The 26,021-nt window shown below is 43.9% G+C and overlaps 1 protein-coding gene across 1 annotated transcript in view; it reads right to left on the bottom strand.

The window, feature by feature from the left end:
* PTPRJ (protein tyrosine phosphatase receptor type J) overlaps window positions 1-25,436 on the bottom strand; it is a 182,358-nt gene extending 156,922 nt beyond the window's left edge. Inside the window, exon 1 of the mRNA XM_054972131.1 lies at window positions 25,038-25,436. Within this exon, the coding sequence (XP_054828106.1) occupies window positions 25,038-25,088 (51 nt within the window). The 5' untranslated portion in view covers window positions 25,089-25,436. The remainder of the gene's footprint in view (window positions 1-25,037) is intronic.
* Between the last annotated feature and the right edge of the window lie 585 nt (window positions 25,437-26,021).

Genomic DNA, 26,021 nt, shown 5'->3' with positions numbered 1-26,021 from the left:
GGACTAGACGGGTTCTTGACTTTGTAATCCAGGGGGAAAAACTATATATTTAGTAATCTTGGTCTACTATTAGTACTTGTTGACAAATCATTTATAATACATTGCTAATTACCTCATGCATTAAAGACATCTGTTTGAAAAAATAGTTGCTAAAAAACTCTTTTAAAATCTCTGTTCCTCATCAGTTAATTTCTTGACAGAAACCCACTGCAAGAACAGTCTTACAGCTGCTACAGAAATTTATTAGATTGAAGTTTCATTAGAAGGAAAAATCAGATTTCACATCAAGACTGAAGATTCAGGAAGTAAAAGACATGCCATACAAAGGGTTACAGTTCTGGTATCAGCTGGTATCAGCAATGCAGAAGCATGTTGCAAAAATGATACAGAAGCGTCTTCCAAAATTGAGTCAGTTCAGTCATGGAGTCCACATTAGAGATGGGCACGAACAGAAAAACAAACAAACATGACGTTCGTTGTTTGTTGCCATCCACGAACAGGGACTCACGAACAACCATGAACATGGCCATGTTCGTGAACATGTTCGTGGTTGGCTGTTCGTGGGGCCAGTAGGCTCTCTTCCAGCCATCATGCAAGTCAAGATCCCTACTGCACCACTCCCAGAAACCTGACCTGAGCAGGCACCAGGAAAGGTACCAATAATAAATAATAGCTTGGCCCAGAGCCTGGCAGCAGCCCTGGAACTTGAAGGGGTAGAGCCCTATCCCACCACACACAAAGAAATTTCAAACTCCAATGCACTCTTTCTATCAAAATGCCAACAGCAACTGTCTCTCTACTGTCTGCAAAGTCAGAGCTGGGAACCCCCCCTCCCCCCTGCTCTTTGCTCCCTTGTTGTAACAAATTTGGAGCTCCACATTTGGAAGGAAGACCTGCCTATCAAGCTAAATTGGGCTTAGATTGGGGTTTCCAGGGCAACAGCAGGAGTTCAGACAGAGTCCAGACAATCCCTGCCTAAGTTGCCAAGGGAATTGATTGTAGGTGCCAGACTGTCTGGCTTGATGAACAGCAACGAATAGCAACAAATGAGGCTTGCAACGACTACCTGTTCATTTAGAATGGGATCTCACAAACAGCTTGTTCACGAACAGCAGATTGTGGCTTTTTTTTGTTCCTATTGCTGTTCGTGCCCATCTCTAGCCCGCATACAGTAAGAGAGACTAAACATAGCAGAGGATCCCAACTTCCTCTTATTCATCAGGCAGTATATTACAGAGCACTCACAAAAAGTGATTTGTGGAGGGTTTCTGTAACCAGTTGTTTGTGTAGCATAAAAGCAAGTATTTAATTGAAACGAAAGCTATTAAAATGATTGCATGGATGCTAACTGCAGATCTGGAAAAGGCCTCTTCCCTACCACTACTCCACAGGCTGGAGTTCAAGTGACTGTTCCAACTGGATAAGGAACAATAGAATTGGGGATTTTTTGGTACCTCCATTCTGTAGCAGCTGGCCCGGATGCTGTTCTGTGGATAAGTTAGCTTGCTCACTCCCTCTCGCAATCATATAAACACCCTCAGTTCATCTTCCTTTGGAGGTATTAGGACAAGAGGGAAGTCAGTCTACCTTATCTTCATCAGCTACTGCGTTACAAAGAGATTAAAGTGGAACAGGCTTATAAGATACAAAACTAATCCTACAGAGGTAAAATCCATCCTTTGTCTGATATACAGAATAAAGAAAAGTACCTGTATAATCAGATCCTCAAAAGGAAAAGTACTCGAAAAGAACATTCTGTTTCTGCCATTCTTTACTAAATTTTGATGCTCATAAATGTTTATGGAAAATGTGTCTCATTAACTTCTTTAAGCCAACCAGCAAATGAAAATTAAATATATTGTTTCATATAGCAGTCTTTGGAGAGTTTCATTGTACTAGACATTGTTCACATATAGAGCCAGTTTGGTACATTGGTTAAGAGTGGCAGGACTCTAATCTGGAGAACTGGGTTTGATTCCTCCTCCACTTGAAGCCAGCTGGGTGACCCTGAATCAGTCACAGCTTCTCGGAGCTCTCTCAGCCCCACCCACCTCATAGGGTAATTGTCATGAGCATAAGAACAACACACTTTGTAAACCGCTCTGAGTGAGTATTAAGTTGTCCTGAAGGGTGGTATATAATTTGAATATTATTATTATGAGAGCTGCTGTAGCATAGTGGTTAAGTGGTTTGGCTATAAATCAGCATTCTACTGGTTCAAATCCCACTACCACCATGAGCTCAGTAGGTGGCCTTCCATCTATACCCTTTGTGCTGTACCTGGCATTTCTCCTATGAACTTTATGTTTTGAATTGCTGCTGAATATGCCTTATTTTGCCTTATTAGCACCTTAATGATTGTATTGTCGAAGGCTTTCATGGCCGGAGAACGATGGTTGTTGTGGGTTTTCCGGGCTGTGTTGCCGTGGTCTTGGCATTGTAGTTCCTGACGTTTCGCCAGCAGCTGTGGCTGGCATCTTCAGAGGTGTAGCACCAAAAGACAGAGATCTCTCAGTGTCACAGTGTGGAAAAGATGTTGGCAGGTCATTTGTATCTACTCCTGAGTAGATACAAATGACCTGCCAACATCTTTTCCACACTGTGACACTGAGAGATCTCTGTCTTTTGGTGCTACACCTCTGAAGATGCCAGCCACAGCTGCTGGCGAAACGTCAGGAACTACAATGCCAAGACCATGGCAACACAGCCCGGAAAACCCACAACAACCACCTTAATGATTGTTCATAGGATTTTATGTTTATGTATGCACTAGCACTTTTTGTACAGCCATTGTGGTGGGAAGTTTACATATAATAATATATATTGAAGGCAATTTGTATGTATAAGAAAATATTTATTACAAATAATAAGATACTGATATTGGAAAATTTATTTATTTATTTATTTACGTCACGATATATCTTTTGGCTATTGACTCTCATGATTCTCTCTGTACTGGTACCCACAGGGAGACTGGCAACCCAAGTGAACTTTGAAGGGAAGACTGGGACCTCAGGACACATGCAATGACTCCCAATAACAACTGCAAACTGTTTAGAATGTTGAGGGTGTGGATCAATCAGGCCGCATATACAAATGACCTTGAAAGGCTGGCCCAATCAGGGAAAAGTGGCCAAGCTGGCAGTGGGCAGGGGCGGAAGCAGGCAGCAGCCTGTCAGCCACACAGGGAAGCTGTATCCCTTTGGGAAAAACACATCTTACCCCTTTTTACCCCCTTAGGGGATGAATTTCTAAAAATCCCTTCTTAGTAGGTATTTACATCATGAAAGGAATGTTCTCACCAAATTTCATGTTTCTAGGTCCAGGGGTTTGGGCTGGGCATTGATGAGTCAGTCAGGACACTTGTCTTTATATATTTAGACTAGCTTGATACCTGTGCTTCGCTACATATTTAACTACTTTAAATCCAGTTACCGTCTTTCTTCAACTGTCTGCAGTTTCCTTGACCTGATTTTTACCTCTGAGCACAAAGTTCCACAGCTGACCAATCAGAGAGAGGGGGTGCAAGCAGGCAGCAGTCTGCCAGCTACACAGGGAAGCTGTATCCCTTTGGGAAAACACATTTTACCCCTTTTTACCCCCTTAGGGGGCAAATTTCTTAAAATCTTTTCTTAGTACATCGCAAAAGGAACATTCTCCCCAAATTTCACGTTTCTAGGTCCAGGGGTTAGGGCTGGGCATTGATGAGTCAAGTCAGGATACTTGTCTTTGTATATATAGACTAGCTTGATGGCCGTGCTTCACTGTGGTATTTCACTACTTTAAATCCAGTTATAATACTTATGGGTAAGTAACATTTTTTGGCTTGGGGGGAGGGGCAGTTAGTTGGTTTTGCAGTATAATACCATAGTATGTCAGCTTCACAAAGGTGTTTGAATAAAGCGAAGCATGTTGATGCTGAAAACTGATGAAGTGAATTTTGAAATGTAACATTTATTGAAGAGATTTTAAAAGGAAAAGATTGCATTGCAATAAATAAAGTGAAAAAAAATGTACAATCTTTTTTTTTCTACTGAAGGACCTCTTTGTAGACCTCATTGGTGGCTTTTCCCTCAGGTGCTAGGATCACCAGGCTGCTGGGTGAGCTCACTTTGGATCAGGCCATGTAAAACTACCCATGTGAGAAGCATTCCTTCCTCAAGTCAATTCTTGTCACCTTCAGTGTCTGCCCCTGGGACTTGTTCATTGTCATAGCAAAGCAGGCCTTGAGGGGGAACTACAGTCTCTTGAATTTGAAGGCAAAATCAAAAAGAGTCCAGTAGCACCTCCAAGACCAAACAATTCCACTGCAGCATTACAGAAGCAAACTGATCTCCATATCAGAAGGAGCTGTTTGCATCTACATATCAGAAGGAGCTGTTTGCATCTAACCTGCCTTCCCCTCTCCTCCTCTGTATCTGACCAGTTTCTTTTGGCCCTCCATGCATCTGACGAAGAGAACTGTGATTCTCGAAAGCTTATGCTACAATAAAATTGGTTAGTCTTAAAGGTGCTACTGGACTCTTTTTGATTTTGCCACTACAGACTAACACGGCTAACTCCTTTGAATTTGAAGGGGTTCTCTGATGGTATGAGTGGTATACGTGGTATGAACACTGACTGCCCCGCCCCCCCAAGCACTGCTGGTGAACAATGTGGCCTCGATGATGTTCCTGTGGAGGCTTTCACTCATAGTCTGGTGCCTTTGCAGAGTTTGGGTGGGCTGAGGTTCTGGAGCAGCATCACAGGAGCCCCCACTCTGAGGAGAACCTTGTGGGCTGGGAAGCCAGGAGGGTTGAGCATATTGAGGAACTCCACAGGATAGTGGACCGCATCATCCATTTGCACCACTGAGTCCACAGTTCTGTACTCTGTTCTGAGTGAGTTCAGTTGTGTTTCACTAATGATTGCAGCCTTGTCAGTCTTGGGGATCAGAATGGCATGCTTGCACTGTCAGGTCTGACATAAGTTCCTTGTCTGTTCTAACCAGAGAGACTCCATTTTAATCCTCTCAGTGTTTTAAGCTCTTCTTTTGCAGGTGACAAGCAGTCCAGCAACAGTTATCTCGAAGAAGAGGAATGTTTTGACTACAGTCTTTCCAGCCCTGGGAAAGCTGCACTCTCTCAGCTTCAAGACGTTTGTTTTGAGAACTGTGGGGGGAGGATGGGAATTGCTGGGCTATGCTATTCTGTACCTTAACCTTTACCTTCATTCGTAACAATACCCGTGTACCAGCCAAGATATTGCATCTTGGTCCGTGGACTATAATGATTGTTTATATTCAGTAAAAATCTTTTGAAACTAATGGACTCATGTCTAATTGCAAGAGATAGTCTGGATTGCAATTTTTAATAAGCCACAGTCTGACATTTTGTTACGAATCACATCTGTTCCAATGCCTAAACCGGGGCAGACGGATACCAAGGCCGATCCCAACAGGGACCCTTTGTTTGATCCTTACACCTCCCCCGGTTCGGAAGGACTGGAACCCCCAAGACCCGTTCAGGGAGGAATGGAGTCCAGACGTACTGTGCTGATTACCCTCACACCTGCTGGAGGCGAAACTAGGCCCAGAGAGGTGACGGAACTGCTAATATCGTTGCCCACGCCGAGGCAGTGGGGCTCGAGACCACGAGACATGAGGGACAGGAGAGCGAGTGCGGTGTTTACCCAGTTGCAAATGGACAGGAAACGAAGTATCGGCTCGATACCAGAGCATCCCAGTAGCCAGCCGTGGTACCACTGGAATCGAGAGGCCGATCAAATTGAGTGGAACCGAAGAGCTTCGGAGAGTACCCAGATGTGGGACACCTCCCGTCACGACGTGATGAGTTGGGATTACGCAGAAAGTACTCCGTGGATGGGGCAACGCGAGCCAACCAAACAGAGTTGGATACAACTGCAGAGCAGAACTTTGGCGGTTGATGCTGGAATTTCGGCGGTGACCGGATTGGCCAAAGGAATATTGGCAGGGAGAACGGAAACAGAGCAAGGTAACGGGGCTCAGGGCATGGGAGAAATTCGGCCTTGGCCTCGGGCGACGGCGTCCTATACGGAATATATGGAAACTACACAACTTCCCAAAGAAACTCCTCAAGAGTATGTTGAACCGGCGGGAGCCACGGCGGCTCCCAAACGTGTACAAATATTAGAAGAGAGACTTGGAAGTATGGAGGAGAGCTTAGCACATGCTGTTAACTTGCTATCCGTACTTGTTGTAGGGGGATCAGAGGAAGGCCCCTCCAATCGAGTTGTTGGGCAAAGTTTGGCGGCCGTGCAGGCCATGATCCCGAGGGAGCAACCGCTCATACCCGTTGACAATCAGCAACAACCGGTACAACCACCAGAACAACCGCAGGAGCCAGCAGATGAGAGACCGGAGGAACTTCCCCCTGATGAACCGGGAGGACCTCTGGAAGGGGAGGAAGAAGCACCGTTAGAGCAGCCACAAGAGCAGCCCCAAGGACAGCCGCCGGGGGAACCACAAGAGCAGCCGCCGGGGCAGCCACAAGAGCAGCTGATCCTTCCGGGAGGATTACCGTTACAGCCGCAAGATGAGGCTCCGGTACTCCCACCGCCGCCACGGGGACAGCCGATTCTCCCACAGCTTCCAGCGCCTAGACTTCCGCCACCACCAAGACCGAGAGGTCCACTCCCACGGGGCCCGCCAGCTCTGCGTCCGCAGAGACCACAGCCGAGGCCACAAGCTCCTCCAATACCAAGACCCCAAGGGATCCTGCAACCGAGGCCCCAGTACCCTCCAATGCATCCGCTCCCACGCCAACCTGATTGGCAGCCAAGGCAAGAACTGGTACCTGTACAATATTACCCACTCCCAGCACCGGTTGCCTGGCCACAAGAGTTACCAATGGGATGGGTAAAATTGGAAGCTACTTTTGATGGAGATCCTTCGAAGTTGGGATTTTTTTTAGTACAAGCACTACAATTTTTCAATCGCTGGGGACACTTGTTTGGAGACAAAGCAAGTCAAATCGAGCACTTAGCTTCACGACTACAAGGAAAAGCAGCGGAATGGTATGTAACCTTGTACGATTTGGGGGCTCCAGAATTAGATTCCCTACAGGGTTTGGTAGATGCGCTCTGAGCACAATACGAAGACCCACTAGAGGAAAGTAGAGCCCGAACGGAATTACAATCAATCAGGCAAGGTAGCATGTCGGCTAGAGACTATGTTACAAAATTCCGACAACTAGCTGCCAAATGCCCAAGGTGTGAGGAAACCACCAAAATAATTATATTCAAGCAAGGCATGAATCCCAGACTGTTGGACCGAGCCCTTATGCAGGATAATCCTCCCACACTCTTGGGTTGGATTCAATTAGCTTGTGAAGTAGAGAACCACATGCAAGAAGTGCGCTTGGTTGAACAACAGCAATCGGCCGGCCAGCGAACCTGTCATGACGCCCCAACAGCCGGCCATTACGGATATGTAAAAACACTTCATCTAGTCCAGAGACAATTTTGGTGGCTAGGCATGTGCAAAGACATTTCACAATATGTAGCTTCGTGTCCCATTTGCCTCAGTGCCAAAACGTGAAAGGGTAAACCTCCTGGACTTTTGCAGCCCCTTGAAACTCCGAGTAGACCATGGGAAATCTATGGATTTCATCACAGATCTTCCCCCCTCAAAAAACCACACCTGTATTTTAGTAGTGGTAGATCTGTTTTCCAAGCAAGCCCACTTCATTCCTTGCACTACTATGCCCTCGGCAAAAAGATTGGCGGACATTTTTCTGAAATACATTGTAAAACTCCATTCTTTTCCATCAAAGGTGATATCCGACCACGGCGGACAATTCGTTGCCAACTTCTGGCGGGAGCTTATGCAACTAATGGGAATTGAACAAGGTTTAAGTTCTGCACATCATCCACAAACCGACGGACAATCCGAAAAAACTAATCAGTTATTAGAACAGTTTCTCCGTTGCTACATTAATTTCCAACAAGACAATTGGATTGATCTATTGCCCTTAGCAGAATTTTCTTATAACAATAGTGTACATGCATCTACAGGAGAAACTCCATTCAAAGTAGTTTATGGCTATCATTTTAAACCATTTCCTTTTGAAGCTCTTCTCCCCGCAACAGCCTCCAAAGATGTTTCAGAATGGTGTGGGGAGGCAGCTCAACAATGGACTCTTATTCAACAACATCTTACCAAAGCTAAGCAGGACTATAAGAAATATGCTGATCGCCATCGTGCGGCTGATTGGGAATTGCATCCAGGAGACCTTGTGTATTTGTCTACAAAAAATCTGAAAGTTGCCCAAACCAGCCGCAAACTAGCACTAAAATATTTGGGACCATTTCCAATTCGTAAAGTCATCAATAAAGTGACTGTAGCACTCGATTTGCCAAAGAACCTCCATCACGTCCATCCAACTTTCCACATCAGCCTATTGAAAAAGGTTCCTCCAGCAGATCAATGGCATATCCGTGCTCCTCCCAGACCAATTCTAATTGATGATCAAGTCCATTATGAAGTGCAGCAAATTTTGGACTCTAAAGTTAAACTTGATAGGTTATTTTACCTCATCAGGTGGAAGGACTTTTGATTCTGGGTTTGATGAATGGGTGGAGGACATTCATGTTCATGCTCCTAGATTGGTTAAAGCTTTTCACAATCTCTACCCTCCCAAACCAAGGGGAAGGACATTTTAGAGGGGGCAGAAATGTCAGGTCTGACATAAGTTCCTTGTCTGTTCTAACCAGAGAGACTCCATTTTAATCCTCTCAGTGTTTTAAGCTCTTCTTTTGCAGGTGACAAGCAGTCCAGCAACAGTTATCTCAAAGAAGAGGAATGTTTTGACTACAGTCTTTCCAGCCCTGGGAAAGCTGCACTCTCTCAGCTTCAAGACGTTTGTTTTGAGAACTGTGGGGGGAGGATGGGAATTGCTGGGCTATGCTATTCTGTACCTTAACCTTTACCTTCATTCGTAGCAATACCCGTGTACCAGCCAAGATATTGCATCTTGGTCCGTGGACTATAATGGTTGTTTATATTCAGTAAAAAACTTTTGAAACCAATGGACTCATGTCTAATTGCAAGAGATAGTCTGGATTGCCACAGTCTGACAGCACAGCCAGTCCATGGACTTATCCGTGATAGTGATGATATCAGGGTATATTGTGGCTGTTAGGTCTGCTAAGGTCCTCACTACTGTGCCCAGGCCTGCAGGGATGGTCACCTTTCCTTTGGACTTGGGATACGCTCTGTCCCCTATTTTTAGTAGGAGTTCAGAGAATTCTCCAGCGGACACCTCACCTCTCAAGTGGACCCTCATGTTCTTTCTTAGTGAGAGTTTCCTGATGAGGGGCCACAGATACGACACCTTGACACACACGGTAACCTCATCCATTCAAGTTCCCCTTAGGACTACTGGCAGAGTCTGCCAGAAGTCTCCAGCCAGCAGCACTGTGACTCCCCCCATCGCCCTCTCGTTGCCCCTGACATCTTTGAGGGTTATGTTCAGTGCCTCAAAACACCCCTTAAGCCCCATGGTGCTCTCATCCCAAACAATGAGCTGAACAGGGGTGTTTCTGCATGGATGAGGTTAAGAGACAGCTTGAAGGTAGTGATGGATCATATGCCATGCCTGAGCGACCCTTGTCCTTCCATGGAAGTAAGCACCTCTCTACTTTTCTTCCAGGATTGCTTTGCTCATAGAGACACTCTGCCGCTCTGTGCACCTTGGGGTGATCTTGTTGGTACTTGGCCACTACTGCTTGGTTCACCACAGGAGCAGGACGTACCTATTTCCTTGCCACATCTCTAAGTTGCTTACTCTTTTTAGCATTGGTGTATCTTGCACGACATCTGTCAGAAGGTTTCTTGGCGACAGTAAGAAGTGATAGCTGAAGAGATGTGAGGTGGAGTTGGACTGATGGAGGGGTGGTGTGGTGGGCACTTCGGCAGGTACATGTGAGAGGTTCGCATTAAAATGGCCCCAAGAAAGGTTGTGTATCATCTCCCCATGAACATTTAAAAGCTGCCATACTGACTTTTATATAAAATCCCTATTCATGAGTCTTGTACTGTCTTTCTTCAACTGTCAGCAGTTTCCTGTACCTGATTTTTACCTCAGAACAGAGAGTTCCACCAATCAGGCTGCATATGCAAATGACCTCAGGGAAGAGTGGCTTAGTTGGCAGTTGGTGGGGGGAGGAGGATGAGCAGCCTCCCAGCTACACAGGGAAGCTGTATCCCTATGGGAAAACACATTTGACCCCTTTTTGACCCCTTAGGGGGCGAATTTCTTAAAATTCCTTCTAAGTGAGCCTCTACATCACAAAAGGAATGCTGGGTGTTGATGAATCAGTCAGGACACTTGTCTTTAAATATATAGATTTATAGTCTACTTTTCCAACCATCATATCCACAAATGGCTTACATTGATAGACAGGCCATGCCCTCACAATCAAAACAGACAAGCACACAAGGAAAAGGGAATTGATGGAATAAGTATGTGAGAGAGATTGGTTTGACAATTAGAACTGGGCCTGGCTGATCTTTGCTAGTGTGCTTGTTTGACTGAAAATAATATCCTGCAGCCATTATTGCTTTGCCCAATGGCAGAGTACCCTTCCTCTTGCTTCTACAGACTCAGGACAACTGGGCAGCTGGAGCAGAGTTCTGGCAGGGATGGTGGGATTATACTCCCTGTATCAGCTTCTTTTATTTATTTATTTATTTATTCATTTATTTATTTATTCATTCATTTGTTTCTATCCCACATGATCTCTTTGGACTCAAGGTAGCTAACAAAACAATATCAACAAAGAGAAAATCAGCAATAGAAAACACACAAAATAAAAATAGCATAGCCTGCCTCCCAAAAAACTTATCCTCAACCAAATGCCCTTTGGAGAATTTTTTTTTTCACACACAGTCCTGAATGTAGTAAGTGAAGGCGTCCTCTGCACCCACTCTAGTAAGCTACCACAGAAAAGCAGGCTGAGGGTTAACGGATAGACAATCCTAAGGGAGGGTGCCACAAAGAGAAGAAAAGGCTGTCTGAAGAACACAACCAATGGATGTGTTGAGGCCTTATGGTGTACTTCCTTCATTCCCTCCCCCCTTCTGGGTTTCCTGGAGGCATCTGGTTGGGCACAGTGAGTAAGGTTCATTTTATGTTCTTACAATAATTAGGCCAGACCGATCTTCCCTCTCTGGTATGTAGATGAATTGTTGCAAAACTATCTGTGTCCCTTGATCATATAGCTAAGGACAGAAAATATAGGGTTCTTCCTCCTCACTTCCATTACTGAATTTGGGGGCATTCCTGCTACAGATCTATCTGTGCTCAAGTTTGTGAATGACCACATGTGCTTTTGATCCTTGTTATTCCAACTAATAAAGTCTAGCTAGAAGAAATGGGCCATAATTAATGCCTCATTAAGTAACAGAAGGTTGAGCTTCAGCACAGATACTGCTTAGTAGGCAATGAGGAATGCAATTGTTCAATTGTAACTTTTCAGATACATATAGACCCCTCATTATCTTTTGATGTTATCAATAATTAATTTTGTCATCAGCCATCAGGAGGGTGATGGCTTTCCCAAGTACACAAATAAAGCCATAAGAGCACAAAGAAAAACAATGTTGGTGACTGGACACTCTTAGGGCGGAGGGACTTAAAGAATGTTGTTGTCCATATGGAAGCCAGCACTAATCAGGGTCAGAGATGCTTCTACTATTCCTAGAAGGATTGGTCAGACCTCTATTACCATATGTGTCAGATATCTGTATTGTGTGAATAAGCCTGCTCCCTAAAATTGATTCAGTAATGCAAAATATCCAAACACAGGAGAGAAACTTATCCTTGGACCTAGACCAATTTAAAGTCTTTGAGGGCCAAACTACAAGTGACGAATGACACTTGAACGGCAAGTGTATTCCTTCCTGTTCACTTGCCTTCCACTCGATCCACTTGCCGTTCAAGTGTCATTCGTCACTTGTAGCTTGGTCCTGAGTTCTAAGAGAGGATACTTTGCAAGGGCACCAAGCAGGAACATAAGCAGTGGTTTAGGCAATAAAGTGGCCTCACATCCATAGAGTACCCAGAGCAGAGAGGAAGGAGAGCTTAAACTCTCAAGGTACAAAAACACCATTCCAAAGCTGAGCGCAGATTAAAAGGCTGAGAGCCAGCTCTTGTTATAGGAGTCGAGAATAATAGAAACAAAAATTTGGTTTTCATAGAGTGAAAGAAACATATATATCCCTGAAGAAAACTTCTATATGGACAGGAAGGGGAAGGCTTGAGATGGCGAGGAGGTGCCAAAGCAGAAGGCTTTCCAAAGAAAGAGAGCTAGAAAAAATGAGAGTTAGTCCATAAGTGGGGATACCCTTCTCTAGTTACAGGCTGGTATCTTCAGAGATCTTTTCTGTTAGGTTGATCAACTGAAGACGAGGGCATTGTATTCTGACTGGATGAGAAATTCATAGGTTAACAGCTATAGAATCCGACAGAGTCCTCTCTCTGTTTGCCCCTTTGAGCCGAAGCTTCTCTTTTCCATGGCTGAACTAGTTGGCCATTGTATTCCATGATTAATATTTAATCAAGCAAACACAGTCCTCCTAGTCAGTCCAACCTCCTTTGTCTTGCATACACACTCTCCAATTCTAGACAATGGCTAGCAAAATTTTTCTAAGATGGCAAAGCTGGTCATAGACCAAACAGGAGTAGAGACAGGACTACAAAATAGAGGCAGAACACCTCTACACTACTAATATGTATTCTCTGTTGCTTTATCTTGCTCTCACTAAATTATATTTCTACTTATTTAATACAATTTCTTGATTTGTTTAACATGTCATATTTAATAGTTAAGCCTGCAGTCCTGGTCCTATCTCACTTTTTATTAGATGTCTCCTCATCCTATTAATTGCACTGACTTACATTACGCAAACTGCCTTGAATAACAGTGATAAAGGTAGACTATAATTAACAAATAAAATAAATAATCCATTACACATGAAATCATTAAAACACGCCTTTCCTCTTCTTTCTTTAGTGATATAAACCAAGAAAAGGGTCTCACATCCATTTTCTGAATCAGGCCTTACTAGATTATAACCACTACTACATGGGTAACATAACTCCTCACTATCCCAGAAGTCAAGCCGGAAGGCATGGAATCAACTTATATGCAGCCATTCACACTTCTCATGTTTGGTTGGCATGGCACCTTTTTCTTAGTCTGCACCATGTGAAAATGAGTTGAGATCATGGCTGCTGTTGCTGTTGTCACTGATGCCATCATATGTGGTCATAGCGGCAGCCAGCCAGCCAGCCAGCCAGCCAGCCAGCCAGCCAGCCAGCCAGCCAGCCCTCCCTCCCTCCCTCCCTTCCAGTACACAGAAACAATGCATCGCTGAAATGCTGGATCAAATTATTTCCTGGATTTCACCCCCTCCTCCCCTCCCTTTTAAAATCCTAATTGGTGGGAGGGTTGTGAAGATGACTGGTAGTGAAGTAGGGTGAGCAGCAGAGAATCACCTATTGGCCAACCAAACAGTGGAAGCAATACAGGAACGGGGGGGGGGGGGGAGTGATTAACACATGCACTTGAATCACTTGCACACAAGGAAATGCTCTTTCCCAGAAACAGAAATATTTTTTTAAATCATTTTTTATTTTGAAGTGATCATTTCATTGCAGCAGTGATACATTACTGGCAAAGCTCCATTCCTGCTTCCTTCTCTGTTGCCCACAAGCATCTGTTTCTCTACTACAGGATAAAAAGAAAATCTAATACTCAGTATTAAATTCTTTATTACTGATACCCAGATATTTAGCCCCTATACAATATTTCAACCCCTGCCAAAGCAAATTAAGCAATAAAAAGGAACTTCCTCCCATGTGCTTCCAAACTACTGATGCACTGATACAATGCTGGAATTTTTGTAAAAACTCAGAAAAGAAGGGGAAAGAGGGGAGGGGGATGGAAAGGAGGGAAAAGGGAGCGGCTGGATAGATGACAGTAGCCAATCACAATGAAGTGGGCTGGCAGGGAGCAGGAGAGGGGGAGCGGAAGAGGATGAAACACTAAAATACAGAATAAAGAGTGTGCATGGGTAAATAGCTGGCTTGAAAATCAATTTTTTAAAAATTCAGATTTTTAAAAAAATCCTGTTCCTGGGTGTGTGTAAATTGCAGCTAAGGTTCAGAACTCTGGTAAGAATGCATGGACATTGGTTCAGTAGGGTTTAGTGTAGTAAGTGTTTGCAGGCTCTGGCCTAGCTTGAAACATGCTGGGTCAGCTAATCAACAACAACCTGCAAGTGGTCTCTGAGTTTCTAGTGAAAGGACCTTGAAGACCAGTCTTTGCTCTAATTAGCTCCTGAGTTGCCTGGTGATATTCTGAGGGCTTTGCTCTAATTGGCTCCTGAGTAGCCTGGTGATATGCTGAGGGCTAGAAAAGATGGCCTTTGAGTACACCTTAAAAAAACCTGTCATTCTTTTCTTCACCTTGACAAACCTCCATGCTGCATCAACCAAATGCCAGCCTCAGTCTCCTGGGCTCTGAGAAGGAACAGGAAAGAGGTGCTGGAACACGGGGTGTTTTCTGTTGCCTTGCTGGAGAGAATTAGCTGAGGTTACTGTGTGGCAGGACAGTGTTTTGGGGTGGGGTGTGTGCTAGAGTGTGCTAGAGTGTGTGCTAGAGGTGTGTGCTAGAGTGGTGCCTGTTGAAGTAAGTGTTGTTTCTGTGTGTCTCCTTTGCCTGGGTTGTAGCTAATTGCACAAGGTGATTCTTGTTAATTGGAGAAGAGCTGTTTTGCCTGGGGCTGACTGCTAGCCCTGCCCTCCATTGGGTGAACCTTAAATTGAATTAGGCTCCTCCTCACCAGATGCTGTTGCCCTATGGCTCTTAACCTGGGGGTCTGACCTGGGGGCCATGTGAGAAGCTGAATATCTCTTACATCCCACAGGTGTTTGGCCCCCCCTTTTTTTTTTGCTTCTGCAAGCTTTTCACAAGTAGTCTTATGAGGCAGTTTGGCAGGAAGTACAATAAAAACTGAACCACTTCTGAAATGGAGTGCAGCAGCATGGCTGATGAGAGAGCTGAAGCAGTGACATGCGAAGTCTTTGGCATGTTCCTATTCTTACCTGAGGGTAACAGCAATTACAATTGCAGCAAGTGCAAGTTGGTAGCCCTACTGGAGGAGAAGATACAAGGACTTGAGGCCCGCTTGTCCACACTCTATTGCTTAAGGGAAGATGAAGAGTTCATGGATAGAATACATGAAGCACTCTTGAGAGGACAACAGGAAGAAGAGGAGGGAAAGGTATCTCAGGATTTTGAGGAGGGGGGAAAGGTATCTCAGGATTTGGAGGAGCACCCAACACAGGAGTTGGAAGCATGGAAGAAAGTAACCCTCAGGAGGAGGAAAATCAGGAGACTTTCTGAGCCTATGATGCTAAGCAATCGGTTCCAGGATCATCCCATAGATATTGATTCTGGACCACTGGATCAAAGGCGTTTCCCCCAGCCTCCTTGAACCTTGAAGGAAATTTCTCAGGCACCTGTGGATGAGAGAACTCGAGCTTCCATTCCCCAATATAGGAGAAGGCGTGTGCTGATAATTGAGGATTCCCTACTGAGAAGGGTAGAGGGTAAAGTGTGCCGATCAGACTTGTTGTCTCAAAAGGTATGCTGTCTACCAGGTGCACACATCCAGGAAGTGACAGAAAGGGTAGGAAGACTCAAGCCGACAGATTATTATCCCTTCTTGCTGATCCATGTGGGAACAAATGATATTGCCCAGCACAGTCCAGAATGCGTTGGTCCTTTTCTGTTCTCTGTGAAATGTTGGTTGTTTTGCTGCAGTTCTCTTAAGGGAATAATCCCTGTAAACATAGGTGTAGAATCCTAGTTAACCGCCCCCCCTCGCCCTTGCTTGTCTCCTTTAAGCTAATTACCCCAACTAATTAGGAGACTGCCTATTTGGGTAACAGTTATGACACATACTGCAAAACATTAGGACAGTCCCAGAAACTGTATTAAGCTGCAGATATGTACTGTCCCTGATCATTAAATGCTTACTTTATATTACCATGCAGAAGAACATACAACGGCTTTTTCAAGAAGTTTTGGTGATAACCTCCCTGCTCATCTTCCTCTATCACACACATCATAGAATGTTAGGTATACAAACAACTTTGTAATGGTTTTTAATTACTGAAACCTGTTTTTTTGTCTGAAAAGCAAAGTATAAATAATGCAAATACCTTGTGGGTGTTCAAAGTGTTTCATGTACATTACCTCACTAATGTGTACTACAATTCTGCAATGTCAATCAGCATTATCATTTACAGAGTTGAAGGAAGAGTGGCCTGCCAAAGGTCACATAATAATAATTAACGGCTGATACGAAGTAATGTGTTAATCATGGATTTCCAGGTCCACAGTTCCAATTCTTAGTCATTATGTTACACCAGTTCTTAACTCTTATGTGGCTCAGGTAATATTTAAATAGCATTTAATATTCCAACCCACTAAAGGAGGAAGAGATCGCAGAATGGATTACACCACTTCAGACTGCAGATGGGGGATTCCAGTTTTCAATGTTCCTCCATATGAAAAAAAATTAAGCATATTAAGGAGGTGCCTCTATCCCAAGTTCTTGTATGTTGTCCCAGTTTTCTATTTGAAAGGAGAGGGAGGCATTAAATAGTCACCCACCCACAGCAGTGATACAGTCCATCCTGCCACCTCAGGCTACCTGTTGCTGTAAGTAGGACCCTACTATGTAATTTTTCTGCATCAATACATCATATTAATACCTATACTTTGCTTTAGTTCTGTTTTTAGATGTCTGGATGATTCCAGATTTCTGCAATACATATCCTAGTGCATAGTTTATTGGCTGTCCCATCCTGTTGATTGTATTTTCTACCTAAATGTAATCTGCCTTAAGTTCCAGTAAGAAAGGGGGACTATAAATAACATGAATAAATACATACATACCTATATACAAAAACATGCCTACACAGACCAGATCCAGTCAACAGGAATAAAGTGCTGAGTTTATTTAGACTTGCATCATGTTACATCTAAAAGGCTCAGAGTAAATTGCACTGCTATACAACATGAACAGACTTCCCTGAGCCAAATTTCAGCCTAATTTACAAACTAAATTAGGCTGAAATTGGACATTTCTTTAATGGGTTAAACAAGCAAAAGATAAATAAAAGGGAATTAAGCAAAAGATATATAAAAGGAGGTGGTATTTTCAAATGTGATTTCAGGAACCACTGAACTGCTTTGTCAAAACCAACCTTTACAATATTTAATGTTAGCAAATATTTACAATATTTACAACCTTTACAATATGTAATGTTAGCAAATAAAGCACATTTATTTGGTAAGCCTTCTAGGATAATAATTTGTGAAGCCACAATTCTAGCACTTCAGGCTGTTACAACACTCCATCCCTTCCTATTATTGCCACTGTTGCAGTGGCTCTCATTTCAGATATCCCAATAAACTGTGGTTCATTTCACTTGCAGTTTGTTACACATGAACTTGTACAATTTAGTTTTAGATTTCACATTATGGCAGTGGGATTACTGAAGCCAAGTTCTTGATCCTCTAGACCTCCAGACCTAATAATCCCCATTCCATTCAGCTTGGGCTCTACACTAGACATGGGCATGATCCAAAAAAAAATTCCGATTAAGCCGTTCATGGATCTGGGCTGCTGCCGAATGCAGGTCACTGATTCTAACCAATCAAGTCTCGTTTCTGGTCTGGAATCAGGAATCGGGGAGGCCAGCGCCCAGGGCAACTGTAGTTAAGCTCTTGCGCGCATGCGCGCTCTCCTGAGTAGCCCCCGCCCACGCAGCAAGCCAGCTGTCCCGGTGCGCTGCGGAGCTGGCAGCAGCGCAAGTGGCTCGGAGGCTGCCCGCACCGTTCACCTGCCCCGCAAGACAAGGGGTGGCCAGCTTGCCTGCGCGCCCCTTGTCCTGGGGAAAGGCGAACGGCGCAGGCAGCCTCCCAGCCTCCCACGCTGCCTTTTGCCTTTCCCCAGGACAAGGGGCGGCTGGATTGCCCACATGCCCCTTGTCCTGGGGAAAGGCGAACGGCGCAGGCGGCCTCCCAGCCTCCTGCACTGCCTTTTGCCTTTCCTTTGTGCCCATGGCTTCAGAATACCCCTTTCCCCCTCCCTCCCCTGGGTTGCTGCTCCATGGTTGGAAGGAAGCCTGCTAATCAGGGAAAGCTGGGCTTCCATTCGTGTTTCGAGGGCGACAGAAGGAGGACAAACACAGCTCATTCCCCTGACACCATTGCCCCGGGAATAAATTACTGGCGCCAGAGTGTCTGCAATTCCGAACAGAAACTGATCCATCCGATCAAGTCCCGAACAAGCAAACTCCCGACTGCTGGATCAGTTGCCGTGGACAGAACCAATTAGCTGAGTCACGATGGTGCAAACGCCAAAATTGGGGGGGGGGTTGAAATCATAATTCAGATCGGGCCCATCTCTACTCTACACCCCCCAGGTTGCTTCCTCACCAAACAGAGTTGAGAAGATCAGTACAGCTGTCTGCCAACTACTAATTTTTATCTCTACTGGTGAGCCAACTACAGTCAATGGATCAAGACTCAGAAGAGACATAGAGGTGGTTACTGCCAGAGCGTGAAACTGGAAAAAGGTTTCAGACATGGGGATGCAGGATGAGGTAATGTTGGGAAAGTACTCATGTAATTGCTGTTGAGGTAAAGGCATGGAATAGAGAGATGGCAGAAGTGGGAAAAGACATGAGGTAATCGGTTGGTCCTGGGTGCTCATCATATATACTAGCCTGCATAAAATTAAAAATGATGATATAATTGACCATTACATTTTCATCTAACATATTTAAAAACTTCTTCTGAAGAAATAACTGAGTCAGCCTCCTTCAGGTTGAGTAGTTGAGGTAATTTTGTTTGGGTTGTTTTTTAAAAAAAAACTTTTAAAAATGTCAGTAAGATTTATATTCAGATTATTTAACTTGCTCCCCATTTTTAAAGAAGATTGTCATACGCTTCTACAAACCTTGGATTTCTTCTGAGTTTCCCTTTAGGTTCTTTTATCTACCAGGAGGAGGTGTGCATACATGGTTATTACATGTACAGATATAGTTATTATGTTTGGTGGCTGAAATGAAACTCTTGAGATGTGGGAGGAGGGTGGATATACACATCAGCTCCAAATAATCTGCCTCTGAATAGCCACTTTATGGCAGGTGAGTGGCATTAGCATCTATCAGCAAGCTGCCACCAACTAGAAAACTGTTGGGGGTTTTTATGCTTGGGGCTAGTGGAAGAGAAGATAACGCTGAACAGAGCTCAAAGAATAGTTTTGATGTGGGGGAATATTTATCTTTCAACCTGCCATACCTGATATAATTCTTGTTAAGAAGGCATGCAGTTCTGAGATACAAATGTAATAAATAATGGCTCTCCATTTTGAGAAGCAAAGTATTTACCCCGTAATTCACTTCACTAGAGCTAAGCACAAAAATAGTTAATGCCCAATGGATATTACAATATGCAGAAGCAAGCAACGCCTTATTGCCAAACTACCCATTACCTGTGACACAACTGTGTCCTTTCTGCAGATGGACGTGATACCAGGGAACATGTAGTTTGGCTTTCAGGCTGTAAAATCAGCTCACAAAGCTCAAGATTGCTTTAGGAATTATTTTCCTGTGAAAAGGCCCACTCTGTGATTGTGGAGGAGGGGAAATTGCCACTTGGGCCAGTTTCTTGTCACCTATCTTTTTATTGATGTCTCAACAGGATGCAGTATGCTCTTAGTTTTAAGTTAACACATGTTGATTAGCAGGTCTTGACAGCATGTCAGGGGAAAATGTAGATCTTAATCTTGTTTAGAAATGAGTCTTAAATCTCCCATGTGGAAAAAACGTTATTTGGTTGTTAAATCTTGAAGCTGCAAGCTGCTGGTTTTCACATCTCTAGCAGCCAGCTGGAATTAGTATAACCAGCAAATCATATATCAGAACACCCATCCAGCTTCCTATTTCTCTAAGAAAATTTACATGGCATGAAAATTATCAACAATACACTTCATGTAGTAAGTGCTACTAAAGGATGTGCTGTTCACAGTACACATTATTTCCACTCAGTGAGTCTTAACTACGAGATCAAATGTTCCATATACAGTGGCTTAAAAACCAGGAAGGTTAAAGAAATCCCAGTTAAAGGGCCAAATATTAACATTACTAAATAAAGAATATACCAGAGAGACAGACTTTATTGCATATGGCCATAGGCCTTCACAATCCAAAACCTTTCATAATAAAACATGAATAAAGAATATAAATTCTATAAATAGAACAAAAATTCTAAATATAGAACATAAATGCACTTTATGCCCTAGTCAGGTACATGTGTCTTGGATGGTAATTCAATTGTGTACCTTCTTGTTCTAGTCCAAGAAGAATCAATGCAAAATGCAATCTGGAGTCACTTAGCGGTGTGTAGTGCATACCACTTTTTAAGTACATCCCTGCCTTGTGCTATTCATATTAATTGGGACATAATTCCAATTTCCAATATTTTTTCTATTATTCTGTAATAAATACATACCTTTTGTATATTGAAAAATATTTATGTTATGTATTTAGTAATTTTAATATTTGGCCCTTTCACTGGGATTTCTTTAATCTTCTTGGTTCTTAATTCAATTTGGTTTGAGTTAAGCTTCCCCCTCCCCTTTTTGCCCTTCCATATACACTAGCTGCATGCCATACACTTGATGTTAGATTCTCTAGTCCATTGCCAGGTTTTCCTGCTCTTTTGTTTTAAAGGTTGTTTTTAAGGCTGGCAGAAAATTGCTGATGAACCAAATATAATAATCAATACTGCTTCTCTTGCATCAGGTAACATACGTGTTTTCCCACCATTCTTTCTTTGCTTTCTCTAACTCAAGCAGAAGTAGTAGACCTATCCACACTGATCTCAAAGAGAGCAATGAGGTCCAGTAGTTTGCTGCACAACTACACTAACTCTAATTTGTTTTAAGCAATTGAGGTTTTATAGTCATATGATCCAATTAAAAATGCTTTTGGAAAATTGCCTTGCAGCAAATATCAGGGGGCAGTAACTAAAAGGGATGTTGGTCTTAACACATTCCTTTTGAGACCCGAACATTGCCAACTCAACCCTTGTCCAGCAATTTCAATTATTCAGCATAAAGCAGACAGCAAAACCTGTGATTTGCCCCTCCAAGCATTAGGGAAGTAAAAAAGTTTTAATGATGGCTGTGATAAGAGCATTTGTTACTAATTAACCAAGAGCAACCTTACTTAAGCATATTACAAGGGTATTGTTGCTGTCTTCCCCAAGCTTAGGTCACAGTACAAGTATAAACCGTTTCTAGGAAAGGAATGCAAGTTCACCCAAGAAATAAATAGCTACACATACACACACAACCTTAAAATATTAGGCAATTTCCCCATAGAAGGAAACAAATACTTAGGCCACATCAGTAGCCTGAAGCAAGAGTAATCCGCAAGTAAAGACACTGAAACTAACAGAGAGTCACTGCTCTAAGTTTTCAAGCAGACCAGTCCATAGTTTGAAATGCCAATGCAAGGCTACCCTATGCTCCCCTTGCTAATAATGAAATGACCAACCAAGCCCCAGTCTTAAGAAAACAAGGTAGTTAGGATTATGCTTTAAGTATCCACCAGTAATGGCCAGAGAAAGATATAGGACCATTACTGATTGAGAATAGATGGAAAGAGTTTACACTTGGGATAAAGGTTGGAAGATCTTGCCGGGCAAGCGTAATGAGGCCTATGGGTTGTATATTAAGAAACAATATTATAAACAGTTATTTAATGCAACATTCAGAATGTCACATATTTGCAAGTATAATACAGAACATATTTATCCATTTCCTAGTCAAGACACTTTCCCAGCTAGATTCTGGAGTTTTCCCAAATATATATCTTTACTGGGGAAGAGGGAATAGGCAGAGTGGCTAGCCTTATTGCAATAAATATGTAAACACTTTAAGGCATAGAAATCAATAACAGAAGATGCACTAATACCCTAAAGATGTCAAATCTGGGGTGCGTTTTTATATCTTCTCTTATATCATCTTCTTTCAATTACTTAATACCTTCAAGGCAGTAAAGTTGCTCAGGCCTTATAATGCTAAAGATTTAATAAGAAAAGTATCTCAGTTTCATTCATTTTCATTTCATTTATTCCAACAAATATAGCTAGGTCAGAAAAAGTACTGTGGCAAGCATGGTAGGCTTTACCTTTGGGGGCTTTTACTTCAGCAACACTAAAACATTCATAGTATATTTTGAATCCTTCAGTTTTAGTGTCTGTTCTTTGTTATTGTAATGAGAATACCACCTCACAATCTGAAGTATCGCCTAAACTTTCATGTTGTAACTAAAAATCTGATCCAACAACTTTTTTTACTGTAGAAGGCACTTCATCTTCTGAAAAGAATAAGAGGGGATGAGAGAAGTTGGGAGGGGGAGATTATCCTTTCGAATTCTATGTATAAATGGCTTATTTTCTGGTGAGCAGGCAACGTGTGTATCATGTGCAGTGTTCTTCAAGAATAATGGGCAATGACAATAGTATAGGCAATAAACCAAACTTACCCTTGGAACATTGGTCTCAATTTTACTACTCTACATACTCACATCACAGAGAAAATAACCTATAAAAACATACAGCACTTCCATGTTCTGTACTGCAATTTTCTTTACTGTGAGCTTCATAGTGTTCATGATAGAAAAGTGACACATTACAATGAGGGGGGGGGGGAATGGTATTTTATGCAACACTAGAAACAACACCAGTTCTGTGAAAAACTACAGCTGGGCTCTAGAAAACTGATTAGGCGGGCCCCCTTCCAGTGACAAGTGGACGCTACACAGCAGCTTGGAGGCCAGAGCGGGAGGGTGCTGAGGGGAGGCGTGGGGAGGAGTGCTTCGGCCATCAATTCAGCGGGCCCCCTCCCGGTGGCAAGCAGGCGCTTCATAGCGGCCTCGAGGCCAGAGTCATCGGCTATGCGCCTGCATGAGGATAGAAAGTCACCCATTGCCAATACAGCTTGCCTTTTATATAGTACCAAGTGTGCACATATGTCTTTAAATACACTTGAACATGCATTAGAAGACACTGTGCAAAATAACTTTCCCCTTTCCATTGTTCTTTATAGAATTACTCTTAAACAAGTGAATTCATACAATACAGCTCTTAGGGCCAAACTAGACATGATGGTGTCCTCAAGGCCACCATAAAAATGCTGCCACCATTTTAAAGTCATTTAAAAATGCCATGAGGGCAGCACAACAGGCTGAGGCACTCTTGGTCCCCCCCCCCATGCACCTTATTAGCTGCTAGTGGTTTTGGCACTTGAAAAGGCATGTGGTAAGGGTGGTACAAGAGCACTATGTTGCAGGCCCGATCCAAATCGGGCACTCACGGCATAAAATGGTGGCAGCATCCTCATGGCAGTCACAAGGATGCTGTTATATCTAGTTTGTCCCTTAGTCTGGAGTAGTTATTTCATGATAGTCACTGTTTTTAGTTTCTGTACTCATATACACTAATACATATCACCCTGGCAACAAAATTGACACTGTAGCCTATCATTCATACACTCCCTGTTATTATCTGGAATACTCATCTCCTTGTTCCTTCTCTACTCAATCATTGTGTCTCACCCATTTATATATTACAAGGCTAGGGTGGGGAATTCTTTTGCTATACCATTTAAGCATCCTAGATTGTGAACACAACTGGAATAAATAGTCTAACAAAAGTAAATAGTGCAAGTAAAGTGACTGAGCATATGCTGTAACACACCTTGCAAATGAAGGGAACGCTACCCCTTTCCTACTCCTTAACTTCTGAGTAGACAAACACATGGTTAAAATGCACTAAAGGTTAATTTATCTGCATTACACTGATTTAAAATAACAATTACACACACTAACATGACAGGCTTATTCAAACATGAATCTCACTGTGTTTAGTGGGACTTAGACCAAAAATTAGAATGAGGTGGTAGAATGGAGTCTACCATTTCAGATGGCAGGTGGTGGATGTCAGTTTTGCTTCCCCATTAAAAATAAGAAAAAAGAAAACAATCTCCCTGCAAACAGAAAATGATTATACCAGGAAGAAAGAGTTCTAGCCTAGTTTTTTGCTTTTGCACTAGTTTTCTATCTGCAAAGAGTTCCTACAGCACTCCATTCTGCTTTATGCTTAAACCGAGCCTTTGCCCCTAGTAGGGTTGCCAACTCCAAGTTGGAAAATACCTGGGGATTTTGGGGGTGAAGCCTGGAGAGTGCAGGGTTTGGGGAAGGAAGGGACTTCAGCATGGTATAATGCCATGATAGAGTCCACCCTCCAAAGCGGCCCTTTTCTCCAGGTGAACTGATCCCTGTGGCCTGGAGACTATTTGTTATTCTAGGAGATCTCCAGCCATCACCTGGAGGCGTTATCTTCGGCTGTCTTAAATGCATTTTTGTAAATTTCTTTTCATTCCTGTCATCTCTAAATCGAGTCTAAAGGCTCCACCGCATCCACATAGCTGTCTCCCACATCCTATGCCCTACAGGCGTATTTAGTGCTCTCTGGTCAAAAGAATTCCCATACATCCAGAACCTCATCAGTTAGATGAGCCCCACGATGGGGAAAGACTGCGCAACTAACGTGTTCGAGGCGCAGCACGCTCCTTAGGAACTCTCAGCCACGTCCTTCCAAACACCTTAAAGGACCAGAACAGCTTCTCCTAGACTTCCCTTTCCTTAAACTGGCGAACAACCGAGTTGGGGGCGGGGGGTAGGAAGAAGGAAGCTGCAAACCGGTTTCCCGATGTTGGGGGTGGGGCTGCATACATGGCACAGGTGAGCACGGAAAGGCGCTCGGGAGCACCGACAGGTTCCCTCAACCCTCTACCGGCCGCAAACGCCCCCCCCCCTGCCGGAGGCAGCCCCTCCTCCTCCACCCTCCAAGCGCCTTACCTTGCTAAGGCACAGCACGAGAAGGAGGGAAAGCAGCGCCAGTTGTCTCATGGTCTTCTCGGGAGGGGGGCTCGGCAACGCCTCTCCCCGCCTGACGTTGGGTTCACTCAGCCCCACTCCAAGGAGTCATGGCAGATGGGCTCCAGCTCGCCCGCCAAAAAAGAAAAGGAGGCGCCTGAGTGAGAGCCGGGGCCGCACAGCCGTCTCAGTCTTGCGCCGTCGCCTCTCCGGGCGGCACCTTGGCGGACTTATTTCCCCCTCTTTTCTGTAGCGAATGTGAAAGCTGGTGGGGGAGAGAGAGGAGTGCCTGGCAGGGTGGAGCAAGATGCACGGGCAGGACACAGCGCGGCGGCCGGGGAGTGCAGAGCGCCAGTCGCCTCCCCTTTCTGGCCATTCATCGCTTCCTCCACGCTGCCAGGGGGCAGGAACCGATCGACGTTGGCAGGAGTTGAAAAGGTCGCTTTTACTGCCGGCCTCTGGGAGCCTCGTAGGAAGTTGTTCAAACTGACATTCTCCCCCCGCCCCCGTCCGGAGTGGGGTGAGGCCGGCCCCCCTTGCATTCTTCTCTCAGGCGAATCGCAACTGCTGCCGAGAGCGAAGGGGGTTTTCCGGTTTAGGTTTTGCTTATTATTATTTTCTAGCTGCGCAGAGTTGCGATTGGAAAGCGGCAATCCTCAACGCATTTGCTAGGAAATGAGTCGCGTGGGACTCGGTGGGGCTTACTTCCAAGTAACCATACGTAAGATCGAGTTGTAATGCTGTGGCATGATTGCAGCTGAACTCAGTGGGATTTGTTGTGGAATAAACGTGCTGCACAAGTGAAGGGTCTACCTGCTAAAAGATTTTATCCCAAACAGCAAACTGCTAGCGAGTGCACACACAAACCCTAACACAAGGCTGCACACTTATTTGGGAACAGATCCTATCGAATTCATTGGGATTCAGAATGCACACATCCTAGTAATGAAATATAATGTTACCAAC

The sequence above is a fragment of the Eublepharis macularius genome, chromosome 2 (assembly GCF_028583425.1).
Source record: "Eublepharis macularius isolate TG4126 chromosome 2, MPM_Emac_v1.0, whole genome shotgun sequence".
NCBI classification, from domain to species: Eukaryota; Metazoa; Chordata; class Lepidosauria; order Squamata; family Eublepharidae; genus Eublepharis; species Eublepharis macularius.
This window is presented reverse-complemented; position numbering and strand designations above follow the sequence as displayed.